Below are 21,638 nucleotides of genomic sequence, written 5' to 3'. Positions count from 1 at the left end.
ACTCTATTCTCATTTGCTTCCCCGGACTTGTCTTAAACCTTCCAGAGTGCTAGTTCTCATAAATCCTCTGATAGGTTCAGTCTTTTTTTGTCTGTGGAAGATTCTTTATTTTATGCCTCAGACAGTCCTTTAGGTGACTGATGAAATATCAGTTCCTGAGAGATACACCTTCAGCAGTCCCTCCTTTGCAGTTATTTCTCCACCATGGCCAGTAAGCCTTGCTTCTACTCCTGATTCATCATCATCTGCAGTTTTTACATTAAGTTTAATGGTTCCTGTATGGAATACCAGCTTTCTGGAAGTCAAGGCAGGAGGATGGCTGTTTTGGAGGAAATGGAAATCAAAACCACAATAAAGCATCATTTCACTCTAGTTAGAATAGTCATCCTCAAAAAGGAGAACATACTGGTTTTAGTTGAACTTATTGCTTTATGTCTCCTCACGTGATAGTCCCTATGTGTGTGGCTATTCAAAGATTTCCAGCCTTTTAGACATAAATATATGGTCTCTAGTGGCTACAGTTCTGAGTTGCTCACTTCCAGACATGCGACAACCTTATCCATCTACCCAGTATGCTATAGAAATGCATTCCTTTATTTTTCTATAGGATACGATGTTGGTAAGTTTGGCCTGAAGCCGGGATTTTTAGTACAGACAAAAATATAAGCAAACAATGGTCAAGAATCAGAATTGATATTCAGGATTTACTAGGAAACATTACTCACATGCAAAACATTAAAAGCTACTATCATTACCTAGGATCACAATTTTATATGGTGCCTCATATCATAATGACAATGACATAGTTTCAAATCCAACTACAAACTATAAAGTTTTTTGCTCTTTAGTTATTTTATTTTTATTGTAACATGTCCTCTAAAGAAGGAATTTAAATGAGCCAATTAGTGACTGGAGGTCAGTCTGAAGAAATAATTGACAAGTCCAGACCTCAGATCTCAGCAGGCTCCTAGGACTTAAATTGGAATCCAAGAGAGAAACGTTTATTCATTATTTATTTCATTCGATCATTCACGACATGCTCGGTCTCTAGAGGAAGCTGAGTATCTGGTTGAAATACAAAATTAACAAATTAAAATTAATAAATATAGTGAAGAAAAAATGAAAACCAATGCTTCCCTAGATTACTCCAACAGGATAGCCTGGATACTGGGCAAACCCAGAAAGTATGGTGGTCCCTGGCTGCTCAGAATTAGACTGGCCTTCTCCTCCACTCTTTGCATTTCTGCCCCCACCCTCACATAAATCCATGGCCAAAATTTGTGCTTAGAGTAAGAAAAAGTGAGCTTGAAACAACATGACCATTGTTTTACATGTGGATGCTTTCCAGCACATGGCACATAGCACCACCCTCTAGAGATCAGTGTTCAGGGAAACTGATTCTGCACAGCCAGTTCCCCTGCTACAGAAAGAGGGGACCCCCATGGCTGGCACAAGGCTTTCTCTTAGCTAGGAAGCAACATGATGGGGTGCCCTGGGTGAACAAAAGTCAGGAATTGTTATAAGGGGAGGTGGGTGTTTTACTCAGGATTTCTATTCCTGCTCAGAGGGCAGAATGCAATGCTTCTTGCAATCAAAAAATTATAGAAAATAACATGAATTAACATGTCAACACTACCTTAAGCATATGACACATATATGTTGGCCTGAAAATAGGCTTATACCATAAATAGAAGGGAACTTAAATTAAGTTAAATATAGAAAATGATATTAATTAAATTCATATAAAGAGGAAGGGGATATAAATATATTTATCCAGAGATATTAATCTCCAAAGAAGAAATAAATAAATGGAAATTAATATACATGTTTTTAAGGATAGAAGGGAGATATATATAAAAATTGTTGTAAACATGTCTTAGGGTTTCTATTCCTGCACAAAACATTATGACCAATAGCAAATTGGGAAGGAAAGGGTTTATTCAGCTTACATTTTTCACATTGCTGTTGATCATCAAAGGAACTCAGGACTGGAACTCAAGCAAGTCAGGAAGCAGGAGCTGATGCAGAGGCCATGGAGGGATGTTACTTACTGGCTTGCTTTCCCTGGCTTGCTCAGCTTGCTTTCTTTTTTATAGAACCCAAGACTACCAGCCCAGGGATGGTACCACCCACAAGGGGCCCTCCTCCTTGATCACTAATTGAGAAAATGTCTTACAGCTGGATGTCATGAAGGCATTTCCTCAACTGAAACTCCTTTGTCTGTTATAACTCCAGCTTGTATCAAGTTGACACAAACCCAGCCAGTACAGTGGGTTTGCCAGACTAGGGCACAGCTGTTAAGGCAAATGGATCTGGGGACTCTCCAGGGCTTGATAGAGGGATAACAAGAGGAAATTAATGGTGAGGTACAATTTCAGATTCAGACAGGAAATCCTGCCCCAGGAAGTATAGGCTGGTGGGCTGTTGAGGCTATTAGGCATGAAGTTTGATCCCTATGGCAGATGTGCTTTTAGAGGGAAAGTGACCACCAGATACCTACTTTAACTGCTTTGTTCTCTCTACAGCCCCCTTTGCTACTAATCTCCTCTTCACTGGTTGAATATTACCTTGTATATGCCTGTGGAGAACTCCGTCCACAAATCTCCTCAAATTAGTTTGTGCTCTGCCCATCCATCCAGGTCCCATCCCAAGCAGAATGTCTATTGTGATTTGCACTACAGCCACAGTTCAGTAGAGCAGACAAGGAGTCCCACTGGATGTAGACAAACCCCCTGAGTGTTTTTTAAAAGAAGAGTTCTAGAGCTGAGTTCTAAATACAAAATGCAGCTATTGTCTAGGTTAACAACAGGGGTAAATACCCAAGGTAAATGCCCATACATGTACCAGGAGAAGGGTCTGGGCCATCATGGACAGGGCGGTGGAAAGGATAACAGAGTTCATGAAAGACTTAATCCAATACCAAGTTCTAGTCTCATAGCTGCTACAAAATACCCAAGAGAAACAATTTAAGAATGTAAAGATTTATTTTGGCTCCGGATTTTAGTGGATTTCATGGCATCATGATGGAGAAGGCATGGCTGAGTTCTTAGCAATGGGAATGTGTGATGGAGACTCCACATGTCAGAGTGGACCAGGAATCAGAGAAAGTGTCAGAGCTAGAGACTGAGCTTTGACTACTAAAGGCTTACCATTAGCAGTCTACATTTATCAACTAGGCTCCAACTCGTACATGTTTCGTAATGTTCCAAAATCGTTCTACCAAGTATGGATAAAGCATTTGAAAAAAATGAGCCTTTGGGTGGGCATTTCATATTTGAATCATAACACTGACTTCCCTATATCTAGTCTAATTTTCTTTCTCATTCACCTTTCAAGCAAGGTACCCACACTTCTTAGGTCAAACCTATGAAAAATATTTTGTTAGCATGCCCCTGGTGAGCCCCAAGGAGCATGGGACATAGTGAAACAACCTTGCTTCTCTGAGCAGGATCCTGAGAATGGGGGAGGTCACTGCTCCAGGATAAAGAACAACTGGAGATCTGAGAAAAAGCCATTGTTGAGAACATAGGTAGAAAGCAGAGACCAGCAGTGATGTATAACTATGAATCATTGTTATCTACCAATTGAACTATAGTCACCATGCATTGCTGTCTTCCAAGATTCCATCTTCAGAGTACTAGTTTTCTCTAGGCTGACCCTATTTTGACAGAGCTCACTCACACTAAAGTGAGAGATTCAGGAATATATGTTTGGAGAGACTCCAATCCAAGAGACTCTCTGATGTCATGCTTCAGACGAAGTGACAAAACAGAACAGGAAATTCTAGCTGGGCCTTGCTCGAGGAGTTCAAGTCCCCAACCCAGACTGTAGTTGTCCTTCTGTGGACCGACCTGCTTGCCCAGCTTTTCCTAACCCAGTTGCTGCTCATCTATTTTTGTTGGTTTTCTTTCGACAATTTTATAGTCACATGTATGATTGAATGTTGTTCAGCTCCGCTGAGAAGTAGAAGGCAAACAGCAAAGCCGTACAGCAAGTACCCATTGTAGTATCTCCCCTCCATACACCTTACTCACCTTACTATTAGTTCCCCAGAAGAGAATTTTTCAAAATATTTTGGATCTGAGGTTGTGTTAGCTTATGGAATATAGAACTTGTGAAGATATAGGGCAAACACTGTATAAACTAAACATTATATTATTTTAAAATATATACGTGTGTGTGTGTGTGTGTGTGTGTGTGTGTGTGTGTACCCACAGAAACAAGCAGATACCAAATCCCCTGGAGCTGGAATTGCAGGTGCTTATGAAGCACCTGATGTGGGTGCCAGGAACCGAACTCTAGACATCTACAAGAGCAGTGTGCTCTTTTAAACTGCTGAGACATCATTATAGCCCGTTTTTTATTTAATACTTTTGAGACAGGATATCACTATGTAGCACAGGCTTGCCCTGAAATCCTGATCTTTTAGCCTCAGCCTCTCCAGTCCTGAGGGAAGCACCTTTATTTCCAGTAACCCTTAGTTTCCTCTAAAACACATGCTCCTGCTCTTCCCATAGCCCACACACAACTCCAAAACTTCAGGCTAGATTTCCTGAAACCCACGGACCTCCCTGGAATTTGAATTGGGTTTGACAGCAGGTTAGGGGAAAGAAAATATGCAATGAGATAGCCTAGAGCTAAGACAGGCAAAGGTGTTCAACTCAAGGCCAGTGACTGAATGTCACTCGGCATTTTGTCTTGTGGGAAAATGGAATTTCAGTGAGAATGAACTGAATCAGAATGTGTTGGGAAGAGATGGCCAGGGATTAGAGAACTGTCACTCTACTTGAGTGGTATATAGCTTATCAGTGACTCATCACATGAGCTCTGGGAAGATGGCAAAAGCAATTACACCGGAAGACAGCAGTTCTTCTGGGAGTGGTGTGTGTTTGAATCCCATTACTCCAGAGGCTAGGGTAAGAAGATAATAAGGTTCAAGGTCATTCTGGCCTATATAGGGAGACCCTGATTTTTTTTAATTGAATGCAGGAATCTGGTTTCTGGTGTTCATAGGGTAAATATCATTAAGATGATTCACCAGGAGAATTTGCAACTGAAATAAGACCTCCTTGGCTTTGAGAGTTGTAGGAAACAAACAAAGACCCATGAAGAACATACTTCGGTAAGCTACCATTTCCCTGAAGCACAGAAGTGTCTTTATTATTTGAGTAGTTGATAAGATTTACTTCTTTATTTAAATGAGTGAGACAAATACAAGGATCTTAGTAGATATGTAGGATTAGGATGCTATTAGAGAAAATCCAAAAGTATATGAGTGACAAACGATTTGGGTAACTGGGAACAAGCAGACTTAAAACATGAAGGAGGCACATAGAACAGCTATTAGGACAATATATCTCAGGTAGGCACGTGACTTGCATTGGAAAAGTACTGACAGTGAGGAATAGGGCAGAGCATTTTTAATGTAATACAGTCAAATCTCAGGAAGCCCTGGAGTGCTGGCCTTTGGTGTAGCAGTCTCTGTAGATCAAATGAAACAGAAGCTACTTCACTGTCACCTCTTCAGATTTAGTAATCAGGCTTCAGTTCCTGCTACCTAGCCAGCTCTCCTCTGTTTCTCAAAGTCATTCATTATGATGACACAGTATTTGACACAGACCAACTCATGGCCCTCTGGCCAGTGTTGTACTGTTTTTTCTTGAGTAGATTATTTGTTTTCACTCCGGATAGAGATGTCAATAACAGACCAAAGAAACAATTCCATCTCAAGTCCAAGCTTTGTGAGCCAATGAGGTTATTGGGACCACAAGAGCATGGGCAATTTAGGCAGCTGCATAACCAAAGTGTCCCCACCCCTGCATGGATGATAACTCATGCAAGCTGTACCACTGGAATTCCCTACCCAAGTTGTAGGCAGCTGCACTACTGGAGTCTCCTCACTCCCAGAAATTGCTTACTGCTTACATAACAACAGAGAGGGGCCTCCTGAGTGAGAGCGGCTTCATGAGCCTTGTGAAACTCATAAATTTCTTATGGATTTCATGAACCTCTTTCTCTCCACTAGGGAATAATTCAACACAGAGGAAGCAGCTGTATGATGTCGGCTGAAGGGGTAGGAGCCACTATGGAAGGCTCTCCATCAATCTTTAACTACCGAAGTCCAGTGGGAAGAAGCAGTGGCTACGCTAACAAGATGAAAAGACCAAGTCACTCAGGTTCCTGCAAACATTGTTCAGGATGCTTTATTGTTGGGAGACCTTGCTAACAGATCATATTTAGAATATACCACAGTTGTACAGTCTTGATCATACGAATTTGGAAGGGTGTCTGCCTAAAATATTCATTGAGAGTGTTACACAAACAGACTGAGTTTTCTAAAATTCAATATCTTTCTTGCTTGGCCAAAGAAAGAAAAGAAAAAAAATGTCATATTGTGCTTTTCTCAATGGAACCTGCATGTGACAACTCTTGAGTACCACTGCATCAACCCATCTTTTCATTCCAGCATTTGCTGTAGCAACCAAAATGAGCAAGCTATCAACAACAACTTTAGTGGCCATGTTGGTGTATTAGAAAACCTGGAATTTCAAAGAAATTAATATTCCTGGGAAGAAGTTGATCAGTAGGCAATTTGTACTCCTTTCTTTGGTCCATCAGGGGATATATTCAGAACTACCTTCTGCATAGCTGTTCAAGGGTCCCCAGTATCTCAGAGCAGCAGCCATTTGAGCATCATAGCCTTGAAGTTGTCCTCTACCTTTTTTTTTTTTTTTTTTTTTTTTTTTTTTTTTTTTTTTTTTTTTTTTTGTGGAGTGTACTACTCTTGACCCCTGGATTACTTCCAGGGTGAATTATCTGCATAGCAGTCCTTGTTAGAGGAATTGCTGATTCCATGAGCGGCAAAGGAAGGCAACCATTCCTTCTAGATACTTTTCTTTAGTCATGGAGCTTCTGTGATCAAGGAAACATGTTTTCCTCTGTCTGTTGTTAAATGAATGCTTAATATAGCAAACTGTTTCTCTCTATTCCAGATCATTTGGACATCTTTCTACCTCAGGATAGCTGAGCAGCTGACTGCCTATATATTCTGCCTACCTATATATTCAGGAAAATATTCTCAGCCTTTGGCTATAACTCCACAGAGAAGGGCCGGGGAAATGCCCACTCCCTACCATCCTGCTGTGGTAAACTCCCCATGAGCTCAGGCAGCTGGCCTATCTATATCCACCCCTATCACTCTAATGCACACCCCCAGTTGAGAAGCATAACATAGACCCATCAATACAGCCAAGAAAGCAGCTATTAGTGCCACTTCAGCTAAAACACAAAAAGACAACTGATAATTTCAAAATGAGGATGAAGGAAAATGGCATTTGGCTCTCTGCCAGTGGGCGCAGAGACATTTTGGAGACTGCATGAGTACAGCAGGGTTGCTAATACAGAATCAATGTGAGAACTATGGCAATCTATTCCTTTATTGATTTGAGGCCTTTAATGGTACAAACACTCTAGGGGGGTGCAGAGGATGAAAACTGACTAGAAAGGCATTTCTGTTCTCAATAACAAGTGGCAATAATATCAGTGCTTTGAATGAGAAATAAGGTAGCAGAGACTCCATTTTTAATTTTCTATTGTTCACTTCAACCCATTGGTTAAAGTTTCCTTTGTCTCTTATTTCAAAGTTCTGTCAAATCTTGGACTCTATAAACTATGTTTATTTATTTTATTTGGTGTCTTAGCTGTTTAAAAAATAGTAGAGATAGAGATTTTAGAAAATTCCAAACAAGTATAGACAAGAAAACAAAAATTGCTCTCAGAATTGTTTGTATATCTGGGTGACTTCTGTCCTTTGGATTTGTGTGTGTGTGTGTGTGTGTGTGTGTGTGTGTGTATGTGTGTGTTTACAAAAATGTATCTATTTCTAAGATATAACTTTTTGTTTACTATATTTTTATTTGTGCTACAACATTTCCAGCCTAATTCCTCTGAGTCTCATGTTAAAAGTATGTGGTTTTGTTGGCAGTAGGATTTTACTTTCAAGTTTTGAAAGGGAACTAAGGGAAACAGCAATAGTCTATATTTTGGGGGAGTCTCTTGTAGTCCCATAACCAACAATTCAAAATAGGTTCCTTAGGCCTGGCATTGGGGTTTCGTTAGATAGTTTGTAGCTCTTGTGGGGAAGCACTATCACCCTGTGTGGTATAAGTTTATTTAAATTATTTACATATATTCACACACACACACACCCCTTAAATGTAATTTTAGGTAAATATAAAAATGGTTTTAATGGCCGTTTCAGATGTCCTAGTGTTATGAAACTCTCATCCCTTCCTCTCCCTCTATAGTGCCCTTTCTCCACCATCCAGTTAAAGCACCCTTGTTTTTCATATTCCCCCCTGTGATCTGCTAATATTCTTTCTTGATCTCCTTCTCACTACATGGTTTCATTATGTGGTTTCTGTAGTTACTGAAGTTATAGATTATCATCTAAAGATTAAGAGCTAGGATCCACAAATAATATAGAACCTGTGACATTCATCTTTCTGCATTTGGGTTATCTCATTCAGTATAATATATTCTAATTCTATCCATTTACAAAGTTCATACTTTTATAGCTTAGCATTATATATATATATATACATATATATAATCACACTTTCATTATCCATTCCTTGTTTGAAGAACATTTATGTTGTTTCCATTACTACCCATTGTGACTAGAGCATCCATGAACATGACTGAGCAAGTATCTGTGGAGTAGGATGCTGAGTCTTTTGCACATATGGTAAGGAATGATATAGTTGAGTCATATGGTAGATCTAAATTTAGATTTTTTTGAGAATTCTCTATACTGGTTTATATTATGATTGTTTCAGTTTGTGTCTTACGCATGCCAGGCTTGCCCTGAATTTGTTGTACAACAGATGATGACCCTCAACTCTCAGTCTTCATGCCTCCATTTCCCAAGTGCTGGAATTACAGTCACACAGCAGCATTATGCCTGGTTTTATGAACTATTAAACTTCCTACTTTGGGCTTTGTGTTTGCTAAGCAAGCATCATGCCAACTGAGATACACCCTTAGGCCTCTATTTTTTATTTTAAGGCAGGATTTCTCTATACCTAGGTAAGCCTTGAACCTTAAATTTTTCCAAGTGCTGGGATCGTAGGTGTGAGCCACCAAGGCCAGCTACCCATTCTTCTTAAACAAACAATGGTCCTATAGTTTAAGACGCAAAGCACAGTCCCAATGCAGTGACTCAAATAGTTAATAAGTAATGAGGAATAATAAAATCTCTGGTTTTCACTGAGATTCAAATTGCTGTCATTCCTTATATTCATTTTGTTTAGTTTGTATTTAGGATGAAGCCCAGAGCTGCAGTCTGAGGTTTGAGTGTTCCACCACTGAGCTACTACTACTTTATCCCCAGCAGTACAGTTGAAAACAGATTCAGAAAACCCAAAAGAAATTACAATTCCCTTTCTATTGGATATTTTATTTACATTTCAGATGCCATCCCCTTTCCCTATCCGCCCCCCCGAAAACCCCTATCCCATGCCCCCTTTACCTTTTTGCTTTTATACACTTTTTAAAATGTTAATCAAAGGCTTTATAAGTTTGGTAATGCTCAATCAGAAGTGTAACCCAATACCCAACCAAGATATATCAACTATCTTTGACTGGTGGACACACATGAACATCTGCCTCCATATCCCCCTCTCTTTCTCTCTCTCATCACCTAGCTTCTCCTCTCCTTCTCCTCCTCCTCTCCTTACTCCTTCTCTTCCTCTTGGTACCCCTCCCACCTTAGTTCCTCCTACATATCACCCTTCCTGTTAAAAAAAACTTTTCTCTCAAAATACAATTAGAGCATAATTATGCCAATTTGTACCAGTGAGGTACAAGATAGTCAGATGATCCTGAGCCAGAAGGCTGAAGATCAGATGCTCCAACGTTTTGTAGTATAGGGACTCTCCAGGTGTTCAGCGGTCTCTATAAATTGGCTAAGTTTTAGAAGCTATGCTTTGTGCTTCCCATAATTTTAGTTAACTCAGTCATTCTGGATTTCTGACGGGGTTGAAAACTTACAGTCTCATAGCCAATCCTGGCTATTTACTTTGAGAGAAAAGATCTGAGTGGATGGTTTTCAGCTGACATTCATTCTAAAGCCAAGAAAAAAGCCAGGTTCAGAACTAAGTGTTTTAGTTAGGAGAGATGACAGAGGTTCTGGTTAGTCAACAAAATGATGGACTGGGTATTAGGAAATTACAATTTTTAACAGGTACTTTACTTTCCTCATTTAGTTTCTAAAGTTCCTATAAATCCATGCATGTGAATACCATTGTAAGATCAGAAACACTATTATTTATTAATCCCGTGACTGAAGAAAGATAAGCTATTTAGAATAATGATCTCATTTTAAAAGTAGTTCAGATAGGACTTAATGGACTATGACTGTATAGTTTGCAATTAATGGGTTTACCTAGTAATGAACACCACATTGATAAGAAATTTCAAAGGTCAACTTAAATATTATAATTGCTTTAATAGGTTACAGGTCTTGTATGTTAGTGTCTATTATTTTGATAGATTTTGGCTGGAGGTAACAGCAAGGATGTTTTACAGCATCGTTACTTAATAACTTTAAGTCACTAAGTGTTCATATGTGTGATCCCATGGTGGATCACATCATCGAAATGCACATAATATCTCGGCTCTGAGAAAGTTTCATTAATTGCTTTCACATCACAGTCATATACCTAACACTGACTCTTGGTTTGGCTTGTCAAAACCCTGAAAGTCATCACCCAAAAAGAAGAGACAGCAAACATATGGCCAGAGAGCTTTATTGTTAATTACCTAGGCATGTCTTAATCTTTGAATGGAAGCATACTAGAAGATGCAAAAAAGAAATGACAAAGACAAGACTCCCACTCTCAAGAAAAATTAGAATCAGCTGGCAATGCTGCACAAAACAGTGAGACTAGAGGATATCTATCGAGTAACACAATAACAGTTAATATAGAGTAAATCCACAAGAACAACCATCAGTGACTATGACATAAGGTGGAGGAGGATCATAGGGGAATGAACCTTTGGAGGAGAGAAAAACATCAGCTTGTGTTCCAGTCACCCATATACTAGTAGCTTAGTGTAGCTTAGTAAGCTTAGAAGCTTAGTGTCTTGTGTAATTAGGGTTCACCTCTGTTGCATTTGGTTTATTTAAATCTAAAGTAGACAATGAGCTACAGTGTCTAATGCCTTCCAGTTCTAAGAAGACAGAATTCGAGGGACAGTGGCGAAGAACTTGATATAGGTGAGGACATAACACACCAGAGGAAAGACAAGCACAAAGCCATAGGGTTTTGATTAAAAAAAAAAAAAAAACTGTGTGCATGGAGCAGGTAGATTGTGAAAGAGCAAGGGACAAGCCTGTGTATCTGTTCTAAACATTCAAAGGGCAGGAAAGTTGGAAATGAGTCAACCACAGTAAGGGATGCTAACAGGCAGGGAAAGTGGAGAACAAGTCACTGTGCTTTCTCATTCCATATTCTCTGTGTCTTTGTCAGATTTTTGTCTCAACTCCTGGAAGCCTTTGTGACACACTGAATAAGAAGCCTGTGGATGTGGTTCTAAAGCTTCTCTTTAGAAACATACAAACAGGCCCCTTTTGTGGGCCAGGAAACCAAGAGCTGTTGCTGACAAGATGGTGGTCAATCCAAATAGCTTTAGTAGGCCTGGTACAGAAGGCAGATGTCTCTCCAGGAAGGTGCTGGTAATGGGTCTTGCAGGGACATCCTGGGTTCAGAGAACATTTGTGTCAGAAGTAGGTTGTGCATGTTATTCTAGAAACTATTTCTTCTAGATTTTTAAAAGAGTAATCCACCCATTTCATTCCAACCTCTGTGGGATCGTCCCATCTCCTTCACCTGGCCCTTTATGTCAAGTTGCTATTCTTTCTGCAGGATCTAGGCTGAGATGTCTCCACCTTACATATTTTCTCTCAGCATATCCTCTGTCAAAATTGTATTTGGGAGTTACTATCTATCTTCCCATCTGAAAACACTGCCATTCTCATACCACAATGGCCCATGTGCATCATAAAGATTTGTTCAAGGGGCTTTAAACCACCCCCACAGCCCACCATCCCATTTCTAGCAGATGCGCTCGTTTTGGAGTGTCAGGGGTATCTTCTATGGCTTCAGGCTTAAAAGGCTAGAGGACAAACCAGCCTTTTAGATCTCCAGTCTCTATTATTTTATCTTCTATATATCCTTCCTATGAGTCAGAAAAGTTGTCTAGTTTTATTGCAAAAATATAGTGAAAATGAGTTTAAATGTGGTCCATTTTATTTCATCCCTCTACACTGAATAGAAGATAATAAACTCTCATTTTCCTGCCTCTTGTTGAGAGGAAGTAAAGAAGATCATTTAATAGACATTGATTTAGTTCTTATTTTGAGGGGTGAATGTTTTTCTTCTATTCTCCTCTTTTTTCCTTGCTTTTTGTGGTGTTAGATATCAAACTCAGTATCTTAACACATACTAAGCAAGCATTCTGCCATTGAGCTACACCTCATCTCCCACTGATTTTTTAAAACTGTACCTAGATCTCTCTGGGAAATATTTCCTTACCATCAAATATCCTATTTTCCTATTAATCTGCAAGAAATGTAGCAATACAAATGTATCAAAGTTCACCTGAATCTTTGAGCCCTAAGTCACGTGATTTGCTTAGACATCTATGCACTGAATCATTAGGAAAAGGTATGTGGATATATACAAGTGTGTTCTTGGGAGCAGTCATTCTTAGAGTAAGGACATGTAAATCTGTGAAATATAGCTTACCACAGACTCTGGTTCTGGCTGCCAAATTTCATCTTCTGGAATCTTCCCAATGGCATGAAGAATCTGAAATGAAAGATTACTTTGCTATTACAAATAGCAAAACAGATACCACCTTTCTTTAATTCTTTAAAAAAAGAACTTAGCGAATGCCTCTTGGGATATCCATCAACAGTGTCAAGTAAAGGGCAGAGCAATCAACTTTGACCTTTAAAAATCCCCCCCCAAGAGCTTTTGTTTATAATATAAAAGATCTCAACCATTAGTTTCATCATAAATTTTAGTACTTGTGAGCATAACTTAATAGAAACAAGATTAGAAGACTTGCCAACAATAACAAAAAAAATAAAAGTGAATTTTGAATGTAGAACTAGTTTTGACTATATTATCAAACTCAGGTCATCATTTTTTAAACTAAAGTTTTTTTTAAAAGTATGTGTGCTTGCATGAGTTTGTATGTAAGTGCACTAGGTACTTGAATGAAGCTTTGGAAACCAAAAGAGGGCACCAGATACCCAAAAACGGAGTTCTGGGAACCAAGGCTCTGCAAGAGCAGCGAGTCTCTTAACTGCTCAGCCACTTTTGAGATCCTCTATTTTTAAATATCAGTTGTAGTTGTAATTATGTGCCTCTCTCTCTCTCTCTCTCTCTCTCTCTCTCTCTCTGTGATATGTGTAGATGTTCTCTGAGTTCAGAAGTGACAGGCAGTTGTGAGCCTCCTACAGAATCCTGAGTACCAAACTCGGGTCCTCTCAAAGAGTGAGAAGTGCTTTTAACTGCTGAACCATCATTCTAGTCCTATCATCTCTTAAATACAGTTGAGTTTTGACCCTACACACACTTTAGGTAATATATTAGATATTTTCATTATTCTGTTTAAGATGTTCCCCTTACCTAAAACTGGTATTGTAATGGTGTTTCCTGGGTCTTTAGATGGGGAATATGGTGTGTGTGCATGTGCGCGCGTGTGTGTGTGTGTGTGTGTGTGTGTGTGTAGTGGGGGGTTGCTGCCAAGATCTCATCTTTGAGCTGTTTATCAAGTTTTGTGTGTTTCCCTCCGCCACTGCCCATGATCCTGGGCCCTACCTCTCTGGCAGCTCTCTCCCCAGCCTCCACAGCCCCTTCCATGTAGCCGCTCCAGTGTGAGGCTGTCTCGGTGCCTGCAAAGAAAATTTTGCCCACTGGCTGGCGTAGAACCCTGGGAACAAAAACCAGAGCAGTAAATGACATTGCACAAAACCAGAAATGAGTTCTTCCATAAGGACCAAGTCCAGATGGCTTCTTCAGGTTCAAAACGTCTAGGAGGACACTGGAAATGCAGAATAATGCTCCTTGGGTTTCTGCAGTTCTTCTGTCATCTCTGTCATGGACATAATGGACAAAAGCTGAACTCCACACAAACTCCTCTATCAAGAGCTACCATGAAAAGGAGATGAAATCAATGGGGGCAAAATACATATCTCTATAAAGTGAGGAACTGAATAAGCCCAGTCATGTATGGATCCCATTATATGAGGAAGGTGATACATACTTCTGATTTCGTAGTTTATTATACCATTAAACTTGACAGTTTTTTCTTGCCATGATTTGCCTTCCTCATATGTTTTTGTAGTTATTTCTTTTGGTTTTGTATGATACAGGATGGAGCCCAAGGCTTTATGTATGCTAGACATGTGCTCTTCTACTGGACCACATCTCTAACCTTTATCTGTCTCTTAAAAGGGATGGTCTAATGATTTTAATACTACTTTCATTAATGACACTGAAGAAATAAATGAGTCTTATGACTTTATTGACTATTGTGCCCTCCCCCTTCCCCCCCCCCCCCCCCCCCCCCCCCCGGCCTGAGCAGGCCTGCAAGTCTTTTACCACAATAGACCAAACAACAGTAGGACCTGAGATGCATTGCATTACCAGCCTTGGTGCCTTGGAGCCTGCTACCTGAGCTAAGAAGAATGGACTGCCTGCTGAGCTAGCCTTGACACCTTGGACTGCTATCTCCTTACCCAGCCCCTGGGTAAGAGACTCTGGGTGGTGGGGCTTCCCCTTTATATGTGAAAGCAAATTAATAAACTTCGGGCCTTGATCAGAATACTTTGTCTTGGCCCCACGTTTCTCTCGCTCTTCATTCCTGTTAATTCCCAGGCTTCCGATCAGGAGAACCCGGTTTCCCATAGCTGCAGGCAGCTACAGACTATCATCCACTGGGGTTCAGAACTACTGCATCAATTTTTAAGTTAAAAGCTGTTGGGTACCAACTCTTCAAAGTTCATTACTCCTTTCTGTAACCCTATTACTATTATCTATACTTCCCAGAGGTGGATGTAGAGGTTGACTGTGGTAGACCCTGAGATGCACCACCAAGAATGAAGGACTTTTTTGTTTGTGGGAGTCCTTCCAGAAGATGGTACTCTGATGCTGGCAATCTTTGGCAGTGACTATTTCCACTGGCGAAAACTACCTCATGCCTGGTTCTAGCACCAACTACCTTTAGTGGCTGACTAGTATAAATAAGCTTTTAAAGATATAAGCCCCAAGCTCCAACATGAGACCACTTGGAAGGACCATTCCACTTTCAGATTGTGTCATTGGGTCAGTTGGAACTTTTATTGGAACTGCATTACTGCCTGGCTTTCCCATTCTCATTTCCTTCTCCCTTCCATGATGCTAATGCTAAGGATGCAGTCTGATATCTATCCTGTCTACTGATTGTTTCCATGACTGCCTCTCAGGACCTAACCAACAATAAAGATAAAACGGTTTTCTCTAGTCTCCACACAACAAGTGACAGAGGTAGTATTTGAAGCCATGTGATCTAAGAACTCTACCTTAGTCATGGTCACCTTGCTACATGTCATCTCTGTGCTACATTCTATTTGCTTTCTAATCTTTTCAAGAACTTCGTGCCAGTGCTACTAGCTAACATCTCACATTACATATAAACAGACAGGTTCAGAGAAGTGTACAGTGACCCAGCAAGAGCCACAGTGCTAGAAAACAGCAGAGCCAGCATTTGAAATATGTCTAGCAGATGTCCAACATCTCTATTCTTATTTTCTTTGTATTGCCTGGTATATTACCATCACCAGTTTCCAGAATGCTCCCATGCTAAGCAAAGGATAGAAGGTTCCCAGGCACTTAGCTTATAAAGGCAGTCCACTATCATGCTTATAAAGACACCATCAAAGAAGTACTATCCAAAGCCATTTTCATCCTATCTCAGGCTGCCTTGATCAGATAAGGGATATTCAGCATTGAGAACAATGCGTATGTTAGTTAACACTTATACCTTCTACCAAAGTTTCCAGGAAATACTTTACCATGAAGTCTTTATTGATAGAGTGACAATGAGAACACACTATTGCAAGGTGGGAAGTGGGTCTATTAGAGAAAAATATGTCATTGAAAATGTGTCTTTGGAGGGTATATATCACCCTGAACCTTTCTTATTATTTCTCTGCTCTGAATCCTGCCTTTTATGATGGGATATGTTCTAATACGCTATTCACACTATTATAGATGGATAATCTCTAAATTCTGAGAGGGGGAAACAAAGTATTTTTGTCAAGTATTTGGTCCCTCTGGGAAAAAGCTAACTCTTATAATTTGGTATATTGCTGGGCCTCTTATAAGAAAACTTCACACCTTTACTTGAATCGTTATGTTTTCATTTACCTGAATTTATCATAGCCATACAAAAGGCTGGGGAATATAAGAAGATATAGAGTATTGGTGAAATTATTATTGTACATGGAATCATCTGTGATTATTGGGAGCTGGAGGGCATTTAAAAAGTGTTTCCAGAGACACAAGGTGGATTTACCCCCTTCATGCTTGTTAAACTATGAGGTATTTCAGAATACCTTTTACAACAGAAGGAACTTTTTTACAACAGAAGGAACTTCCAGTTGGAGACCTGTTGGTCCAGTTGGGGGTACAATGGCCAAAACCTGGTTAAAGACTGGAAGACTAAGACATAGGGAACTAACCATGCTAACAATTGTATATAAAAATGTAACAGGCAAGGATTAAACAGAGAGTTTCTGTCCAGTGGAGATGAGAAGGTGAGTGAGCAGTTAGCGTATGCAATAAAGACAGAGGGAAGAGACTATTATATAGGAGACCTCAACATACACTCTCATGAATTATGTGGTTTACTGTTTAATTGTGGTAAATTTAATCTGTGCTAACTGTAGCAGAAATTTCTTGAGAAACATGTATTCGGTTCTTTACTAAAGTTGGTCTGTTTGTTTTGTCCTCCCGTCTTCTAGCTGGAAGCAGTACCTGTGTGAAGACATCAAGGGCCCGCACAAGAAAACTCATTGCAGTATCCCAGGTGTCTTAGCCTTGCAGAGTCAGAGAAATCCTGTGATAGAGTCTCTGGGGGTTCTGTCATTAAGTCATTCTGTGCCTTAGTTTCCTACATGTGACCTGAAACCTGACACCCATCCACGACAAGGGACAAAGGTGAAAGGCATTATTATTCATGTCACCTTGTGTGGTGGGATTGGTCTTGCATCTAACATTGAGTCCATGGACTGATAAATTAAGGACTCTTTGTGCTCCCCACCCCACAGTCATTTTCCTGATATTCTCCAATGGAACTGAGCACAGAGCTCAGCACTCAGTGGTCAGATATCAAATGACATGGCATTTGAATTTAAAATAAAACGCAAACCTAAACTGATATAGAGATTAAAAGACAAAGTTTTATTAACCTCTAATATGTCATATGACACAAAGAATGTCATAGCTCTTTTTAGTTCAATCCTTGACATTTTATTCAATTAAAACATTTTAATTCTGTGTATGTGAGTGCAGGTACCCACAGAGGTCAGGAAATCCCTTGGAGCAGGAGTTACCAGGTGTGTGAGACACTTGATGCGGGTGCTGGCAATTGAACCCAGGCCCTCTGCACAAGTAGTAAGTGCTCCTAACTGTTGAGCCACCTCTCCATCCCTGATTCTTCTCATTCTGTCATCAATATCACCTATATCCCTGTCACACTTAGGTCTGCCCAAGACCATATGAGGACTTGCAGGATTCTTCTAAGCCATAGCTGTCTCCATAACATTTTACCTAGACTGTATTCCCAGTGAAGCTTCTCTGTACCCTACTGCCTATATGAAGTCAATGCACATTTCACTAGGAAAGGGGAGCCTGCATTTCCATGCGTCCCCAGAATATTGTTATGCCCCTTAACTTAAAGCACTAGCCCTCACACTTTAGTACTTAATTTCTTATGTTCTGTCCTTCCTCTGCTTCCCACCATTGTTGCCAACATTATCAACTCCTGGGCAAGAAAGCATAACCTTGATATTGACATTTTTAGAAGTGGTCAGCAAGTGGTTGGTACATATCCAATATACACTCAATGAAACTATTACTAGTGACTTCATCTACACTCAGCTCATTAGGTCACTATCTAAAATATAACCTATAGACTCAGAAGCATATTGAGTATCTGTAGGTCGATAAGGACTGTGACACCTAGAGTCTTTAATCATCTTTTGATAAGCAGGTTTGAACCCTTCTCCCACTGGTTTTCATGGAGCGCTGATCAGTGACCTTCCTAGTAACACTCCGTGCTGATCTCTCAACACCCTTTCCTTATCTTTCCCATTTCAGTTTAGTGTTGCTAGGAGCATCCTCGTAATGGTCATTAAGCCACACCTTATTATTGTCATCAGATACATTGAACTCAGCACCAGTGACTCATACTTGGATGCACAATGCTGTGAGCACTAAAAAGCCCATGAACTCTGAAGGGGTGAGTCATATCATGTGTTAGAAACAGAATAAAGTTGCTAAAGAATAACTTAGGCTATGATCACATTTTTTTTGTGTGTTTCTTCTCATCCATATGCTTAGGAAAGCAAAATCCAACAACAATAAATGACTAAATAGGTGATTGGTAGGATTACGGAAGGAACTCGATCCCTTTCTTGCCTGGTTTAGAATTGATTTTGAGTTTACAGAGCCAGGCCCACACTGACACAGAGGTGCTCCTGAGGAAGTTCTAGACTGAGTTCTAGACTCAGTATTAGGATAGTCTATTGGCAGTCTGAGCAAAACCTCTGGCTGTCTAAAGTGCTTCCTATGTTTCAACTTTCTTCAGTTACGTTGACTGAGTTTGCTTCTCTAGAGGAATGATGAGCAGAAACAACACAATGGTGCGGCACTGTGACTTCCTTTGTGAGACTCATGAGCTTCAAAGGAAATCCTGAAGATGCTTTCTGGTATTGAGAGGAAAGTAAAAACCAGAGAGAAAAACGTGGTAACCTATTTGGAGCTTGGCTTCAATTGCAGGGACTTTCAGTCACAGCTCAGAACACTTCTATTTATCAAACACGCCTTGCCTGGATGTGTGCCAGCCCTGAATGAGTTGGTGCAGTGATTAGGTAGTACCTTCCATACTGGGTCAAGATGCCGGGAGGGAAGTAGGTTGTGTAGCAGCCCCCGGAGTACTGCTCCTCACACCAGTTCTTCTCTTCATAATGGACTGGCTGTTAAGGCAGATGGAAAAAGACTTGAGAAAGAGGCAGAAGAAGGTATTTTGTCTATTGTATATGGAGCACATGCTAGTAGATTTCATTGCAGAGAACCAATTGCAGCTGTCTCTCGGAATTTGCAGGGCAGTCCTCCCAAGCTTCCCTGAATTTCTACTGCTACTGAAACCCCTTGTAGAAAGTGTTACAGTGTTTGCCTATAACCTGTGCATATCCTCCTGTATGCTTTAAGTTACCTCTTGATTGTTTATGTTACATAATGCAATATAAATGTCATGCAAATATCACACTGACTCTTCAGTGTATGTGTGATTTTTTTCAAATGTTAAGCGGAACCTCTATATACAGAAGGTTGACTGTACTTCTGAAATAGGGTCATATTAGCCTGATGTTTCTGAAGACAGGTCTTTGGGCAGGTAAATGCTTTCAATAATAAACTTGGATAAATTCAGACCTTAGAAAGCTTTTTTTTTTTTTTTCCATTTCGCACATGCATGTAGTAATTTGTTTTTGAGACAAAGTCTTGTCATGTAGCATACTGGCCTGAGATTCTTGATCCTCCTCTGTTGCTTTCACCTTGCAAGTATTGAGATTATAAAGATGCACACTATTTCTGGACATAGACAATAATTATCTGTTTCTGTTTTCATTTTCTTTTTATCTATTGGAATGCTTTAGTGTCTAATGGTTTTGGGAAAAGTTTTAAAATGATATAGTTTACAAGAATGGTTTTCCAAGAATAAAAAAGCAGAAGTGTATATCTGTGAAAAACATATGGGAGTGAGTTTCATGTTTTGGTAGGGGTGAGCTTTGCTGAAGGTGGAATGGTTTCACTATGGAGGGGTAGTGAGACTTGCAAAACAACCATTGGTCTGGAAAATGTGCATTTAGCGATCAACAGGCTGCATTTCAGCTGAGAGTTTTACAAACTTTGAACTCCTTATAAAAACAGAGGCCAGAGTTATAGCTCAGTGATACAGCACATGCCTAGTGTGTCAGCATACTATGTATAATTCTACCCAGGGGTGGGAGGGACCAACGATGAATACCCTAAACAGAAAGTTTATCACTAAGCATCACCTTGAAAAGAGAAAATTGATATAGCAAAAAATTTAAAACTAGACTTTGAAAAATATTTTGTTAAAATAAATTATGATCATATAACTAACTTTGCTTTGGCATCGTGTTTACAAGGTGTGAGGCTGTGCCTAAGTAGCCAATGTCCCTGGAACTCTCCTGGTATTATCACCATCATGCTCTGTTCTGACATCTGAGGACTGATAATGCTCCTGGAGTCTCCTTCTTTGGCTCTTTGGACTTTCTCTTTCATTTCTCCTTCCTCCAAGGAATTGATTCCACTCATACAGCAAACACTGAAGCCCCAGTGAAGCAAATGACTTTCTTTGTACAAAAAGCACACGAGGACAGAAGCAACACCATTTCATCCTCAAAAATGAATCATCAATATCCTTCTTAGAAGAGACTTTTGCAAATGAAAACTTATCCCCTTTGGGGGAAATTCTAAAATAACCATTTTCCTCCTTAAGTGACGTTTACCATTCAACCCCTTCATACAATGCTTGAGAATGTTAATTACCCACTGCTGTCACCCAGGAGTTTGATCCAGGGACAGTTCTGAATTTAGGGACAAAGAAGCACTCCCTACAGCTGAGTGAAACACTTTCCAGAACTATTTGTGCACCAGTCCTACATGTACAGACCCTTATGTGAGTATACTGGGGAAAGATAAGATCCTCCTGGCTTCTCATCCCTGAGAAGCCTTTCAGGACAAAGCAGGCCTCTTCCCACTGGGCAAAGGCTGGGAAACAGGCTTACCTGCAGAGCTTCTTGGGAGTTCAGAACTTTCGCATATAGCTCACAAAGTTTCCTCAGTCTGTACAACAGAGAAATAAAAGGTTTTAATGATAAAAGTGAAGCTTAAAGGAAGTAAGGGGAAGAAAAAGGGGAGGCACCTATTCTCTTAAGAAAAAGCCTCTGGAAAAGACTGATTTGGGTCTTCTCTTGCTTGAGATGCTGTGCTGCTCTGTAGTTTAGGCTTGCTTGGGATTCTCAATCTTCCTGCCTTAGCCTCTCACGCAACATGATTACAAGCAAGAGTGACCATATCCAGCTTTATTTTAATGTTTGAAAAACAAGAATTTGTTCTGTTTCTAATGCCTTAAAACCATGAGCTCACAAATAGGAATTTAGTGAGACTGTTACTAAATCTTTATAAAAGAAAAGTAAAATGAATCACTGGGTCTATCAACTTAGAAAAGACAGTCTCAGGTTCTGTTCCTGACTCTTGACTCAGAGAAGGTGA

The 21,638-nt window shown here is 40.0% G+C and overlaps 1 protein-coding gene across 1 annotated transcript in view; it reads right to left on the bottom strand.

Annotated features, from left to right (window-relative positions):
- Nucleotides 1–10,792: 10,792 nt before the first annotated feature.
- Nucleotides 10,793–21,638, bottom strand: part of Maob (monoamine oxidase B) — a 54,017-nt gene continuing 43,171 nt past the window's right edge. Inside the window, exons 10-14 of the mRNA XM_034486413.2 lie at nt 21,152–21,209; nt 19,215–19,312; nt 13,893–14,004; nt 12,810–12,872; nt 10,793–11,760 (exon numbers count right to left, since the gene is read on the bottom strand). Coding sequence (XP_034342304.1) covers nt 11,608–11,760; nt 12,810–12,872; nt 13,893–14,004; nt 19,215–19,312; nt 21,152–21,209 — 484 coding nt within the window. The 3' untranslated portion in view covers nt 10,793–11,607. The remainder of the gene's footprint in view (nt 11,761–12,809; nt 12,873–13,892; nt 14,005–19,214; nt 19,313–21,151; nt 21,210–21,638) is intronic.

Source organism: Arvicanthis niloticus, chromosome X, assembly GCF_011762505.2.
Source record: "Arvicanthis niloticus isolate mArvNil1 chromosome X, mArvNil1.pat.X, whole genome shotgun sequence".
NCBI classification, from domain to species: Eukaryota; Metazoa; Chordata; class Mammalia; order Rodentia; family Muridae; genus Arvicanthis; species Arvicanthis niloticus.
This window is presented reverse-complemented; position numbering and strand designations above follow the sequence as displayed.